Below are 15,726 nucleotides of genomic sequence, written 5' to 3' on the forward strand. Positions count from 1 at the left end.
AGGGGATCTAGAACCCCCACCGTCCGTCGACAGAAAAATTTCAGGTGCCTGCAAAATGTATTTTACATCCGACATAATTGATGACCACCGCAATTACACGTACATTTATTCATGTATTTATTTATCTGTCTATACGGCCACCGAGTGTTTTCCTCGTTGTCTCCCCAAATTAAAAATAAAGAAATCATTTTAAAATATTTTACAATATTGCAAAAATATCCGAAAAAAACATCTGCGCATAGGTGAATATGGCGGTGCCAAACTGAGAATCAGTTTTTTTGTTGTTGTTGTTTTTTTTTTTTTACTTTTACTTAAGTACAAGAGTTGACTCAGGTCTTTGGCTTTTAACACGGGTATCGCTGTTCTACTCAAGTACAACGCGTGCTTTACCAAGAGTGGAAAGAAAAGTGCACATACCTGCCAGGTCTACCCGCGCATACCGGCTGGCGACAGCCAGCCCGTGGTCCAAGCTTGCCACGCACTGGTAGACGCCGACGTGGGCACGCTGCAAGGAAGCGATGGTGAGCGTCCCGCCATTCAGCTCCACGCCGGGTAGGGTGTCGACGCGCAGGGGTGCGCCCCGGAAGCGCCAGGACAGCGTCGCCGACAGGGGGTCGGCGGCGCAGCGTAGGCGAGCCGGCGAACCCGGACTTTGCACCAATGAGGCGGGTTCAGAGCGGAAAGACGGATATTGAACTGAGGAGGGAAAGAGAGTGGATGATGAGTGGAGGGAGTAAAACCACGTTGCCGGTACTCGGTAAATCCTGACGTGATGGGCGAGTAGGCGAGTCGGCCTGCGTCAGATTCATAAATAGACATCAGAAGAAGAGCAAGTTAACACTTAGGAGCCATAAGGGGTTCTCAAACTGGGGTCACTGGACCCGCAGGTGTCCACAAGTTGGGGGTGTGCAAAATAATTTATAAATAATACGATTTTATAAGCAGCCAATAAAACAAACATTAAATCAATGACTCCTTCCTATGAACAAATTAAAAGCTCCGATATGTTTGTGACATTGATTACAACCTTTTTCTTTCTTTTTTTTCATTTTAATTCTTCATTTCGGGGTCATAGTCAAGGTTTGGTTGCGATTATAAGGTCAAGTCAATTCAAGTCAAGTACAACTTTATTGTCAAATGTGATGTATGTGCTACATACAGCACAGATGAAATCCAATCAACACACTGCACTGAAAAAGGCACTGCCCTTTTAGGTAAGATTTTTTAAATTGTGCTGATTTATTGATTTATTAATATTTTTATTATTATTGATTTATCTATCCATCCATCCATGAACTTGATGACTTTTACAAGTGGAAATGAGAATTGTACCGCTTAGTGTCGACGTGGTTAAGGAGTCTGCTCAAAAAAAAAAAAAGTCAGTTAAGATGGAAGTCACACGTCCTCTTCAATGTTGCACCGCTATGTCCAAAGCACACAAAGACACGAGTGGGAGGTTTTGCTTTGCCGCCGTGAAAGTAAGAAACTTCCAAGTTGAAACTCAGCAAGTACAACTGGAAATGGCGGTCGTCAAATTTGGAATTAAACTATACTTTGGGAGGAAAACATACGTATATTAAGTCACATCACATGTTTCGTAATTGCAAGGCTCCCAGCTACTCGCTCCTCAGAGCACGAAATGCTACACGGATGTTGTTGTCACGCCGCCAGATTTGTTGCCGGAAAACATGAGTCCATAGGTACAAATGTCCGTGCGGAAACACAAAAGTGGACAAGCATTGTTTCTAGGTGCCGCAAACATGGATTTTAAAGTTCTTGAAAAGATTCAAGGCATGCATCTTTGTTTTGACCAATTTTTGTGGTTGACACAACAACCGAGTTGGTTGACATTTTTTCCCAGCCCAAGAAATGATAAACATTTTTCCTCGACCACAGTGGACTCCCAAATACTCAACCTCGGCACCATTTGTGGATTTAATTTCAATTTTTGCTTTTGATTTGTTGCAATTTTCAAGGGAAATATTTATTAGAGATTCGTTTTTGTCAAATAATTTGGACTTACTTTTTTTTTTTTTTTTTTTAATTCAACTGAATGGGTGTTACTTATCAACACATTTGGACACACATTTGAGATGCAGGACAGTTCCTCAGTAATGTAAACATTTTGTGTGGGTTGATTTTTGTGAAAAACATGCACGTGAACGGTAACTTTTATGCAAGAGAGTCTTATGTATGCATTGAGAAATTTATGATGAAAATTGGAATACATTAAGAGCACATATGGATGTATTTTGTCCAGATTGAAAATGGAATTTTTGTCGTACATGTGGTTAGGAAGTCTGTGGTCCTATGTGTCACCCCTTCCCCTCCCCAGTAGCACTGATGAAAAATTGTGGCCCCCTCCATCATTTGAGGCAGACCGAGAGACAGAGGGATACACAGACAGACAGCTAGCTAGATCGTCTTATAACCAAAGGTAACTGACGTGTGCAGCCGAAGAGCAGGGCCTGGCTAAGGCACAGCAGAGCGCACAGGAGTACCCTGAGGCCATCGTCCATGGCGCCCTCGGACCCCTGCCGGCAGCCGTGATCGGCCGGTGTGCACGCCCTCCTCCGATTGGCCAAGCTGGAAGAAGAGGAGGAGCAAGAAAAACAAAAAGACATCAGACACCAGCTTGCAGCCACGGCGACGAAAGGAGACAATGGAGAGCATCTCTCTAATCTTCACGTGGCACCACTTGACCCCCTTCGCGGGCTCTGCGGCAAGGACATCAACAGTTTTTCCACTTGGGGCCACGAACAGGAAAAAAAAAATACAAGAAAGAGAGGGGCCCACTTCACTTTGTGTTTATCAAACATCCATCATCCATTTTGTGATGTGCGAGATGAATTTGGGTGACAGGCGCAGTCCAGGGTGGGCTGGTCGTCAGCCAATCACAGGACAAGAGAAAAAAAATAGCCCTGAATGATTTTGAAAAAGAAAAAACGAGGGGAGATTTGGAATCAGTGTTAAAACATTTTTAATCTTGAAGTTTATGTTTACGATCGGGACAGAGTCTACTTGTATCTCAAGGCTCCATTGTACTTCCTTGGCACCAATCTCGATTGAGGGAGTGTCGGCCACTCTCTTTATGTCACTCTCATATCACAGTGTTCTGCGTCCTCATAGGTTCACTCTAGCCTGACGTCCCCCAGCGGTCCTGGCTTGACCAGCCCAAAAAAATGGGGCATAATAAGAAGCATTGCTCCTTTTCAAGCAGCCCCCACCCACATCTCCTCCTCCTTCTCCTTATCCTCTGCTTTCCAAGGGTAATCCAGGGCCAGGCTTTGATCCAGGGGGTTCCTGCTCGGTAACCTGGTCTTGAGCACCACAATGGCCGCGCAGCTGTGATATTGATGCCAATGCTTCAGCGGAAGAGCCAAGCCGAGGAGGCAAATTAAAAAGATGACGAGTGTCGGGATGGGGGTCCTACAGGGAGTGGGAGGCGGGGGGGGGGGGGGGGGGGGTGCTAAAGCTCAGCTAAGGCAATTGTTGGTATGCTACATAAAAGCTGCTTTTGGCAAAATGTAGACTATTCAGTATCAATATTGTTAGACTGATTTGAAAGTAATTTCGTAGAATAGTGATAGTACAATATCTCAATCAAACACAAAGACAGTTTTGCAAACGCGCACACACACAAACACACACACACACACACACACACACACACACACACACACACACTCTTGGAATAACAGGTGTAGAAGTGCTTAAACCAACAATGAAAGCACTAAAGGCAACGTAGTTGGGATTTCAGCGTGCTACTGTGCAATCTGGCTTCAAGAATACTTTATGCCGTCTCACATCAAAACCCACATTGCCACACCACATGCTGCAACAGGCCCCCAGCTTGCTGGCTTCATGATATATAATTACAATAATAAGACACCAGGGGCCTACAAAACATGCGACCGCTAACATCGTCCCTGTACTGCACACCGTGAGTGGGAAAAGTATGGCCCGTTATGTTCTTTAGTGTGGCCCACCGAGCATTTGTTATATCCAGACTACTATAATATTTGTTGCAATAATGTAGCCCTTTTTTTCCATCAGATTGGTCAATTAAAATGTGTATTCATTGTTTATGTTTCTATTCGTTGATGTCCTTAAATTTCAGTCAAACTACTCATTGGTATACATATATTTTTTATTACCGCATCGGCAAATGACCAGGCCCATCTGTCAGTTTTAAGAAATCCAAAAGTGGCCCTTGAGCACAAAAATTTGCACCAGGCCTGCGCTATATGATAACCGCCTTCCGTTTCTGAGAGCGCTATGGCGACAGGTCGCCCTTGTGTAAACACACACACAGCTGCATATCGGGCCGTCCATCTGGCGCTGCGAAGGAAACGCACGAGGGCATCCATCTTCCCGCCTATCTGGTTGACTTTTCTCTGATATCCGTCACCATGAAGACACACACACACACACACACACCACTAGGATATCTGGTGTCAACCCCAAAATCCCATTAGCGAGGTTCCGACTGATGCTGGCGGCAACGCATGCTGAGGGTTAGGCAACCTGTCCCGTCAAGACCGGCCATTGATACGGTAAAGCAGCAGTCAGGAATTGTTGTGTTTTGGTTCCAACTGTTGACAAGTGAATTCACTTTCTACCCACTGCGGCGAATATAAACCGTCACATTATTTCAACAAGAAGCACTACTGGTCTACTGCAACTCTTGTTGCTGATAAAGCTAATGCTAACACAACAAAAGGGATATCTAGAGCGGTCTACCTTTAGTATAGAAAAGAAAGGAGCTCATGATGCAACAATAGCAGCAAAAGTCTTTTTGTTTTTCTTATAACTATATAACAGCAGGCAATGCGTGATCCCTGAGGAGTAATGCTAGCATAAATGCTAAACACCAACACCACAGTAGATGTGTACAGATTGGTCCAAACACTATTATGGACTGAAAAGCAGATGCTCTGGCATCACTAAGGTAACAAAAGAGTCACTTTATTTTATGACTAACGCTAACTAATTTAATGGGCCAGATGTGGCATAATACTCTGAAATGCAACACTAGCAACAATGTTCAGGGATAACAACACAGAAGAGATGCCCAAAAGAATTATAGACTGAAAAGTAATGTTTGGGCATTACTATGGCAAACCAAAGTCACTTTATTTTACTTGTACCTAACGAAGTTGCTGCGATTTATGCTCCAAATACAGCATGTAACTCTGAAATGTAACTTTAGCACTTTGTGCACCAGGCTGGTCCACAAAGTACGAAAGAATGAAAAGCAGAATCAGAATCAGAATCAGAATCATCTGATGATCTGGCATTACTGTAGCAGCAAAAAAAAAAAAAAGCCTGTTTCTTTTTTTCCTCTTAATGGCATACAACTCTGTAATGTAATGAAAATGAACCATTCCCTGTCAAAGAGACAGCACCTTCGATTCACTGTGCTGCGGAACTCCAACGTAGGCACGGCACCATCCACCCCCCCCCCCCCCGCCCCCCGCCAGTGGATAAGAGGGAGCTAAGGTCCTGACACAGGAGAAAATAAACACACTGACAGGTTGCCCTCGGGGAAAGCAGAGGAGGAGCGGGGGTTCAAGTTTAGGGGGGTGTCAGAGCACCTGCACAAACTCCTTAAAGCCCCATCAGCCCCCATGTGGGCCCAGCCCATATCCCTGTCCCATTGGGTAAACAGGGACAATAAAAGGCGATGCGGTGGAGCATCAAAGAGCCGCGGGGCAGAGGCAAAACAGGTCACAACTGGTGCTCTTAACTCCGCTTCACATGACGCCACAGCCGGGTGGAAGCCAACGACAAACAATGTGGGCCAGTGGAAATGAGATCAAATCTCCTCACCGCACTGGCACAGACACAGAAACCAAATCCAGACAATTATAAGACGCAACTTGGCACCGAGGGAAAGGATAATGTAAGGATGATTTCAATGTCACTCCTGGTATGGCGGTCGACTAGTCTGACCTGCGAGCAGAAGCCGACCAGCGGGCTATACCCCGGACCTGCCCGCACTCGCCCCTCGGATTCGCGAAGGGAGTCTGCATTCCTCAACTCAACACAGAGGCAAAGCCAGCGGAAAGGACAGATGCAATGATGTGAGATAAATGCAAAAACGAGAAGACGGGAAGACGGAGAAGGGGATGAGGGTTCGGAGAGGTGAATATTTATCAAGCACCAATTCCCCACCGTCCCCTCCCGCCACTCTTCAACACCATTTTTTTTTTAAGCATCTCAGATATGGGCCCGCGTTCGTATCTACTCCTGCCAATAAACGCACTGATGATTTTGTCCCTATTGCGGTGGCACATTGACTTACAAGTTTAATTCCAAGACCCAGTTCATGTAAAGTGTCAGTGATGTCAGCATTTAGAGTCATGTCGGCCAGTAAGTTTGCGTGTGAGCATCTGAGAGTCGACAACTAAGGCGGCGCAAGGGTGACGGCCAGGTCAGGTGGGTCTCAGGGCCCAATAATACCACGGCCGTGAAGCCATGGCTGCGATGCAGGATCAAGAACGAAAAGCAAAGGCCCCAGAGAATCAGATAGTCGCATCCCACAAAGTCCTGTTGACCAAAGACACACAGTCCCCCCCACATCATTCATTTCCCTCCCCACATCAACACTTCCAAAACCTTTCCCAAAAGTGCCAGGACAGAGACTCGGGAGACCACTCAAATTCTACCCTGAGGCTTTTTGGCCGAGGGAGCAGAGAGGCTAAAGAAGGGGAGGAGGCTGGCGAGACCATAGCTGAGTGGTACAGTATGTCAGGCTGCTCTTAATTGGAGATTGTTCTGCAATGTCTCGTTTCCCTTGGGAATCTGTGAGGGGGGGAGGAGCAGGGCCAGTGGGAGGTACGCTCGTTTCCCAAGGTCCTCCAAGAGCCGGATTAGCCAACAGTGACGAAACTCAATAAGGGCCTCGGACACGGGAAACGGATCCCAGAGTATCGCCACCATACAAGGCCACCTCCGGACCTTTCGCAAAGTAACAAACAACCTAGCGCCTTTGTGGGAGCGCTTGGGGTCCTTCCAGCTGACTTCACAGGCCTTTCAGCCCACAGCGGGACGCCTGCTCGGACCAAAAGGTAATTCCGATGTAAGAGAGGAATGCCCGAGTGGGCCCTCTTGCCCGTGGGGAGTGTTATAATACCCCCCGACATGTGCCAAGAGTCTGATTCCTTGAGCCAGGTGAGACATTCCTCCAAGCCAGCCTTGACTCCAGAGATGATGGGGAAAAGGCGTTGATGCAAGGGGAGGATCAAGTTTGCCAGAAAGTCCACCTTCAACGAGGGGAGTCGGAATCTGTTGTGTAGGGCATGCAGTGATCTGATCCAGCTGCCATCCCCCACATCCCCCTTAACTCCCGACTCTCCTGGATTTCATCAGTGCACATGTCTCTGCGGCAAACAACAGTCTCTGGTTTGCCTCCTCCTGATAGATCCGTGGCCGATGCCCAAAAAGGTTCAAAACAAATATTAGCAATGTGACGGGGGGGGGGGGGGGGGGGGGGGGGTTTAAAGAAAGTCGAAAGACAAATTATTATGGGAGGACCTTGTGAGAAATGGGCCTGTGACGTGGATTCATGGTGCTCACATTGCGGGGGCGAGGGGAGGGCGAGGATTTACAGGATGGAGAACCTGCTCTGCAAACGCTCCGGTCAGCCCGCCAGAACAAAAACAAACATTTGTAAAGAGGTTAAATATAATTAGTCTTCCTCACCGGCGCACAAATCTCTTGCAAAAACCCAAACAAACCAGCACCCAAAGACAAATATGCATTCCCAAACAGGGTGCGCAAACGCACCATATAGTTTGTCTAAATGTTTATCCCGGCTGCTCTTGCGTGTTGTGCGCCAATCAGGAGATCACAAAACAAACCGGCTGGTGTCAATAAACAGACGCATCAGCCGCGTCTTAGCTTCCTGGCACTGGCTCAGAATGTCTAAAAAGTCCAACATGTTTCGGTCGCGGCCAAGAATAACAAGAGTTCACAACAAGCGAAACGTAATAACAGAGAACGCATGGTCTCGTGGAACGCATGCCATCTTTTGTAAGCTGCTACTGTGGATCTCAACAAACAACCGTAAAAGAATACAAAGAGGACGAGGTCAGAGACGTGTTACAGTCATACGAAATACTCTACGGCAGAAGGCAGGACAAATCTTGGTCACCCGAATCGTGAACATTTTCACAGCATTTCATTTTTCGATGCACGTAGAAAATGATGACCCTTGGACAAAAACATCCCTCCGAACCAGTCGCCATTTGTTTCGGCCATAGTATAGCCTGCCACCTTTCTCATTCTGGGTCAGACACTAGCTTATTTTGGAGTCAGAACAGGAAGCAAAGTTGTGATCAAATATCACAGTTTGTATGATCGTCTAAAATCGCAACGACGAGCCTATTTAGCAATTCTGAGAGTAATAGTTGTCTTTTGGAGTCTGCTGTCTGGTGTTTGCTGCCTGCTACTGTAAAGAAATGGAGGAGAGAAGACGCGAAGAAGAATACGAAAAGCTATCCGAAACAAAAGAGGCATTTGTTGCAGTCATACGAAACATGGTGGAATGCGGCACGGCTCAAATTTTGGTCACTATTATTTCGATTCATGACATAAAAAGACCAGTCAAAAGGGAACAGAGTGAGTTTCTGTCAGGTTGGAAAAATGAGCACATCAATATCGGTAATATTACGCAATTTGGTAGCATAATTGAGAACGCGTGGTTTTGTGTAGCTTGTAAACTGCTACCGTGGACCGCAATAGAGATGACAATGATTGATTGTCGCAAGAGGCCAATATTCCATAGATTGGTGCCAAACAACCATTGTTGCGTTGGGCCTGTTACTCCCCAATCCAGCAGGCCGCCGGAACAAAAAAAAAAGTCCCTTCCAACCGTTAGTCGCCAATGGCCTCGGGTTTTGGCCTGAATATAGTCGTGCTGGTCTCCGCCAAAACCAAAGTCAGATGTGACTCGCTGGCTCTCGAAACATTTGAAATAGAAAACTGCGGTCTCTTGCAAAGAAAAAGGCAAAGCCAACTCGGTCGGGGCCTGCCGCCGAGGCATATTTAGTCGGCTCACTTACGGGAATCGCACAAACGCGAAGATGCTGAGGATGCGGGAGAACTTAAGTCAGCACCAGACACAATGAACCTGGACCACCCCTGATAATGAGAATGAGAATTATTTATTTTTTGTTTTGTGTCAAAGCTGGCCTTTTCGCTTTGCAACATGTTCGATGCACATACGGCACATTACAGCTCGCCCAAAGGCGCTGCCTCCGATGGTTCCAAGTACATAATAAAGGGTATTTACAGTCACTTCAAATAGCGTGGCTTAAGGAGGGCGGCTTCACGCAGCTCAGACTAGCTTGCAGCCGGTTGAAGAAGACCCGGTTTGACATAGATTTCCACGATCGGTTCTTGAGTTGTGCGTTTGTGGTTTGCATCCCCTTATCGTTCTCGGTGTATATTTAGAGCAAGTCTGTATTTTCATGACACCAACAAGCAAAACCTCAGAGACGAAGCAGACCTTCGAGACGGACGGGCCCGCATCCAGCCGGTACCGCCTCGCTCTCCTTGCCTCCCAGCGGCTGTTGCAGAACATCTGTTCCTGCTGTTTGAAAAAGGGTTGCTTGTTTGCCTTCACTATCACTCCAGCCCATGTTTCTCTTTTAATTTTTTTCAAAAGCCATTACGGTAACCCCCTGCTGAGAGGCAAACTGTAAGTAACTAATGCCCCTTTCAAAATGTATATAATTGCCTATATTAACAGTGTGAATCATAAATACTCTTCACAACAAAGCTTGTATCTTAGTTGAGAAAACTTCATACACAAATACTTCCTTGTCACTAATAACTGCACTACTTTCATATTCAGATCGGGCTTTCGCGGCATATTCTGGCATTTCCGAAAGAGCACAAAACTCGCGATAGGCGAGTTTTTCCAGAAATAAAACTTAAAGTACTTGAAGTGTCAAGTACTTGAGATTGGCTGGCAACCACTTCAAGAGGGTGTAACCTCGCCTACTGCACGAAGAAAGCTGGGATAGGCTCCAGCACCGCGCCCGCGACCTTCGTAAGGATAAGCGGCTCAGGTAATGGATGGATTTTTCCTTACTTTCCAAGAGAGTCGAGTTTAAAAAGAAGCACCAACGTCTTTAACCTTTTCAGGGACAGTGGTTACTAGAACGGAGAGCTTATCATGTTCGATAAGCTGTCCAGTGTAGGTTACAGGGGCACGAAAGGGTTAAATGTCTGAATCTCTATTCTGAAGGTGTGCCCTCACCAGGCAGCCATCACATGGACTCAAATTTGAGAATGGCTCGTCATTCTCAGTTCTCCCCCTCTGCTCCTCCTGGCTGCTGGGTGTTGTCAATCAGCACCCGGAGGCTCCTTGATCATGAGGGCTGTTTGGCACAGCGCCCACTACTCCAACTTCCCCGCCAGCTTCCACCCGGCAGGGGCCCGGGCCCTTGATATACAGGCGCTGGTGTTAGCTAACAAGCAGCGCTCGGTGGAAAAGTTGAAGAGGTCAAAATGCAGGGAGGCTAAATTTGAATCATTTCGCCATTTAGGATTCAGAAGGCGATTTGGAGAGCCAGTCATTCCTTACGTCAAAATATTGTGACAGTGATGAATAAAAATAGGAGATTTATCTAATGCTTTTACGACTCTCAAGACTTCTCCGAGGGAGAGGTTAACTCGGTGACAGAATCAAGTGCGAGCTCAAATAAACAAGTGAGCCATGCTTTGATTTAGGCCCTCGATTTAAAAACCGAGGTCCCCCGTCTGGACACGAATTGCGGGCTGTATTCGTATGCTCTTTCAGAAACACCATGTTAGCAGAGGAGAAGCGAGGATTCACCACTCACTGATGGTCATATGGCTTCACAGAGAACAGAAATGTCATGGAAGATTCCAGCCGAGGTACACTACAGGCAAGCGAGCCTCCTTGTGGTGAAAATGGCAGAGTGGTAAACCTCTCAAGATGATGCAGCGAAAGGTCCAGATCGCAATTGGCAGTGGTGCTGATCAGCTGCTAATGGCTAGTTACTCAACACATACAGTCACGAAAGAGAAATATTTTGCAATATATGTACTGTATTTAAGAAAATGGTAGTATTGATGCATTATGGAGTAAACATTTTATAAAATGGTTCCTAGTAAAATGGTAATTGGTATTTTTACAGCTTCGCTAGCATGCTCATGCTTCTTGGTGCTTTTTTTCTTTTAAATAAGCACATTTTTAGCATGATGTTTATATTTTGTATTTTCACTTGCACTGTTCATCCAGAAATGTTGAATTTGATATGATATTCAAAATGGGAGTGGAATCCTTTGCAAGAGGCTTCCGGCTTCATTCTCCCATGAACCGTTCCTTTAACTGTGCTAAATAAACAAACAAACTATAACAAGCAGCCTTTTTTCCAGACATTTTCATCTAGCTTGATTAGGAGGCTACATAGTCAATTGGCGTACCGAGCAAATTATTAACATGAATGGTAAGCAGCAACTGAATGGGATCCCACACCAGGCACGTTGTTGGCGTAACAAGCTAGCGTGATTAGCAAGTGACATATTTTGCTAGTGTGATGATACAGCAGGTAAAAGCTTTAAAAATAAACTTTTATCTGCTTTCTGATAAGTGGATGTGGGGGAGGGAGGGTAACGCTAATCGCGATCGCACAGAGTACTACTACTTGTCCTCGTTGGTATGGGAGCCCAGCGGGTGGACGTTAAAGGTCTCGCGTGGTTCTAATGTGCATGTGTGCCTGTGTGAGCTCGATACCATTACACACTCCCATTGAAAATTGCCCACTTAACATAGCTCCGCTACGGCAACATATGTTTGTCATTAGCGGGAACACTAATAGTCAAAAAGTGGATGTGCGCGCTCCTAATGGCATCGTTGTGCTTTGTTCCCGGCCTGTACGATAAGAGTCGGGCCGGCTAATGACTTATTAATGTCCCTCCGTAGAAACAAAAGACAGGATTCAGGAGGGCCTGCTAATAGGCATGTTACCATCGCAGCACTAAAAATACGATGGATAGTTTGATGATTTAAAAACGACAAGTTTATGCTGAATTTGACTTCGTCCACGCAGGGATTCCCCAAACTGTGGTGAGCACCCCCGGAGGTGTGACAACTGTTTTATTTGCAAGTTTACACGACTTAAGAGTAGGCATTTCTCAGTCATTAATGGCAATGTTGATGTTTTTCAATTCTGAGGGCAAGTGCAAAGGAAAAGGAGGTGCACCAACTCAACAATTAAGACACAATGTTTGGGCAGAAAATCAAGTTATACAGGGGGAAAAAATAATCTGCAAGTTTGTGTAACTAAACATGATGACTTTAAGAGCTATTATTGGCTTTGTTTTGAAATATTTTTTCTTAGTTTTCGTATTTTGTTTTTAATGTGGTATGTTGGGATGTTAAAGGGCATGGCTTAAAACGTTTGGGAAAGGCAGATCTATAGATGTACTTTATGTCTGATAATAAATCGAACTATTTATCTAACTATTCCCAGCACTGATTCCTAAACAATGGTGTGCGCACCACTGGGGTCTGTGAACTGTTTTTTTATTTCAGGGTTCACATGACTAAACGATGCCTTTCTCAGCTATTAGTGACAGCTATTAATACATCTGAATGTTTTTCTCGTTTTAAAGGTCTTTGCGGGGGAGATGAGGTGCACCAACTCAACAACAATGATTCCAGGTGGGGGGGGGGGGGGGGATAAAACCTGCTGGCTTGCGTGACTAAGCATGATGTCTTCATTGGTTATTGATGGCTTTGTTTTGACTTTTTTTTTGTTTGGAAAATTTGTGAAAGGGGCATCTACAGCTTAGCTTTCTATTTTATGAAAACCCTCATCTATCTGCCTATCTCTAGCAAGGATTCCCAAATTGTTGTGTGCGCAGCTCTACAGGTACATGAGAGGTGTTTTTAGTTAGGTTTCACATTGCCGTAACCAAACATGATGCATTTATTGATATATAAAGGTCTTTGGCTTTACTTTTCTTTTTTCTTAATTAAGATGTGTGCCCTAGTCTGCATAAGAAGCGGGTTTTGTTTATTTTCAGGTTTGCATGACTACACGTAATGCCTTTATTGTCAAATAATACCCGTGTTTTGATTTTTTGTTTTCGAGAACGTGCGTGGGACAAAGGCGGTGCGCTAATTTGACAATGAAGACGCTAGGAGGGAATTTGTGCAACAACAGCAGTTTTAACGACATTTCAGGGGGAAGAAAATGAAATTAAACTTCGTAATGAGGATTTCCACGTGATTCCGCATGACAAAAGAGCAACTCGCCGATATCAGCGATCCCTGAAAGGATTTGAAAGGTGTCGGAAGTGTCTGCTGGTCGCCCATTGACACCACAAAGCGGCGGCCAGCATTTGAACTCGGAGGCGTTTTTTATGCGTGGGCAGCCATGTGTGTCGCAGTGACACTCCACTCTCATTGGATCCTTTGTTCCCCATCACTTCTTTGGAGTGTTCAGTTTACTGACAAAAAAAAAAAAATTGAATAATACATGAAACTGGATGGCCATTCATCAATTATCCGGCAACGTACTTAAACTGCAACAGTAATGATGTGAATGTGACATAATAATCAGTGACAAGAAAAAAAAAACCAAGTGAATGCATTATTGATGACTGATTCGGGCACAGATGTCAAACTGAAGGCCCAGGGGCCATACCCTAAATTAGTGTTAAGAATAATGTGAATCAGACGTACAGTAAATATATGATAAGTATTGTTTATATGCATATGGATTTACAGTTGAAATCGTCCCTTTTTGTGCAATGTTTAACATAAATCGACTTTTATTCATGCAGATTTGACCTTAAACTCAATCAAAAGTGGTCTTTGGACATAAAATCATGTCACACGCTCGATTTAAAACAATCAAACCTCTGAGCTGAGAGAGAAACTCAAAATGTTTTAGCAGTAGATTTAATGTGGCGGAAATATGGCTCCCCAAAGTGTAACTGTAAGTTTTCTTTTGGTACAAAGTGATGATTCAACGCTCCATGTTTGGACTTTTTTTTCTATGTTGTTGACACCGGCACGCCAACTGAGGATATAATAACCATTTTTAGACATGCTCTCTGGATCAAAAATACTTTCTTCTGCGTCTCAGTCACCTGGAGGTGCCTCATAAGTAGTTGTGTAGTAATCCGATGTCAATGTGAGGAGCTAAAATTGTTTTTGTCTGCGTGCTTATGTTCTTAAAATGTCTTATTTCGTCATACATATGAACACATGTGTTGAATCATTGTAATGGTATTTAAAGTAATTTTAACCTTATAATTTCAGTTGATCCTCAAATTATATGGTCAGGCTTCTTCTCTACATATTTCCTTATCTTCCTCAGTTTACCTAAAATGGTAAATAATGGGGAAAAAAATAAGATTCAACACAAAAGCTGCCCAAAGTTCATTTTAAAATCCAGTCATACATCTTTTCAACCAACCGGATCCTTGCTCCGGTATTTGCCAGAATTTTCCCGGGGCTTCGATGTGCCTTGTCCGGCCACTTAGCGACCACGCTCCCGTCACTGAGGCATGCCTTTCCCGGGCCTCGTCTAAACTATGCCCGTGCCTGAGTGAACCTTCCACGGCCATCGCAAACATTCACCGCTCGCTCACTCAACAACGCTTCCAACTTTCCTTAGCTCTCGGTAAGTCTTCGTCGGCCACTTAGAGTTTTCGCCCGGCGGCTCTCCGAACCTCAGACCTCCATTTCGCAACACTCTCCGGTCACTCAGCAAGTCTTGCCCGGCTGTTCTCCCAACTTTTCTGCAAGCCAGACGGCCATCTAGTCATTCGGGCCCTCACTACCAGTGCCTTACCTCTATTCCAGAAGCACTGGTTGCCGGGGGATGTATCAGCAGCCAAACGCATTCTCACGGGGGAAAATCCACGCGGGGCCCTCCATTCCACGCGGGCGACACGGAGACCACCGCACCGGTGAGCGTGGAGCCTCTCAGCTGCGCGGAAGAGTCCCCAGCTCCGGGGCTAGAGTGTGACAAATGACGAAATTGGAGGGAAAAAAGCCGTAACTGGTGGTGGACGCTGGAGCACTTTTCACTAGTTATTCCACTGCGCGCATTAAAAAAAAAAACAACAACACTTTGTTGGCGACACACGGTCACTTGTCAGGAGCCGCTGAGCGGAGGCGGTCTTCCGCTATACTCGCACCTCTGGAGCCAGTGTCGAGTACCTCCGTGGATCATAGCAGCAGCGGCTAGGCTGGAATGTCCCAGCCCCGCTCGCACGTTGCTCCCACTAGGAGGAGGAGGGAGGAGGGACAGTGGGACGTTGGGAGGCGGGGACAGGAGGTGGAATCTTGGAAGACGACAGCGAGGAGGAGGCCGAGGACGGAGTTTGTTGCCCGCATGGATTGTATGTCTTAACATTTGCCAATGTGACCTGCTTCACAAAACGTCACCAAGTTGACTTAGATCATAGGTGTCAAACTCAGGTCCTGGAGGGCCGCTGTCCTGCATGTTTTCCAAGTCTCCCCGTTGCAACACACCTGATTCAAATGAACAGGTTCAATGAACATAGCTTGGTGATGATCTGATCATTTGACTCAGGTGTGTTGCAACAGGGAGACTTGGAAAACATGCAGGACAGCGGCCCTCCAGGACCTGAGTTTGACACCTATGATCTTAGATGGACTGTAATTCATCAATCTTAGTGGATACTTTGGGGTCATCACAAACATTT

The 15,726-nt window shown here is 45.5% G+C and overlaps 1 protein-coding gene across 3 annotated transcripts in view; it reads right to left on the reverse strand.

Annotated features, from left to right (window-relative positions):
• Nucleotides 1-15,259, reverse strand: part of cdon (cell adhesion associated, oncogene regulated) — a 32,249-nt gene extending 16,990 nt beyond the window's left edge. Inside the window, exons 1-3 of one of the 3 annotated variants that reach the window (XM_086125911.1) lie at nt 14,847-15,259; nt 2,447-2,586; nt 418-696 (exon numbers count right to left, since the gene is read on the reverse strand). In XM_086125911.1, coding sequence (XP_085982037.1) covers nt 418-696; nt 2,447-2,519 — 352 coding nt within the window. In that variant the 5' untranslated portion in view covers nt 2,520-2,586; nt 14,847-15,259. Of the gene's footprint in view, nt 1-417; nt 697-2,446; nt 2,883-14,846 lie in introns of those variants that run through there. The other 2 variants (XM_086125910.1, XM_086125909.1) reach the window with 2 other exon arrangements.
• Nucleotides 15,260-15,726: the final 467 nt, after the last annotated feature.

Source organism: Hippocampus guttulatus, chromosome 12, assembly GCF_054856545.1.
Source record: "Hippocampus guttulatus isolate MCC_2025c chromosome 12, RoL_Hgut_1.0, whole genome shotgun sequence".
In the NCBI taxonomy this organism is placed as follows: domain Eukaryota; kingdom Metazoa; phylum Chordata; class Actinopteri; order Syngnathiformes; family Syngnathidae; genus Hippocampus; species Hippocampus guttulatus.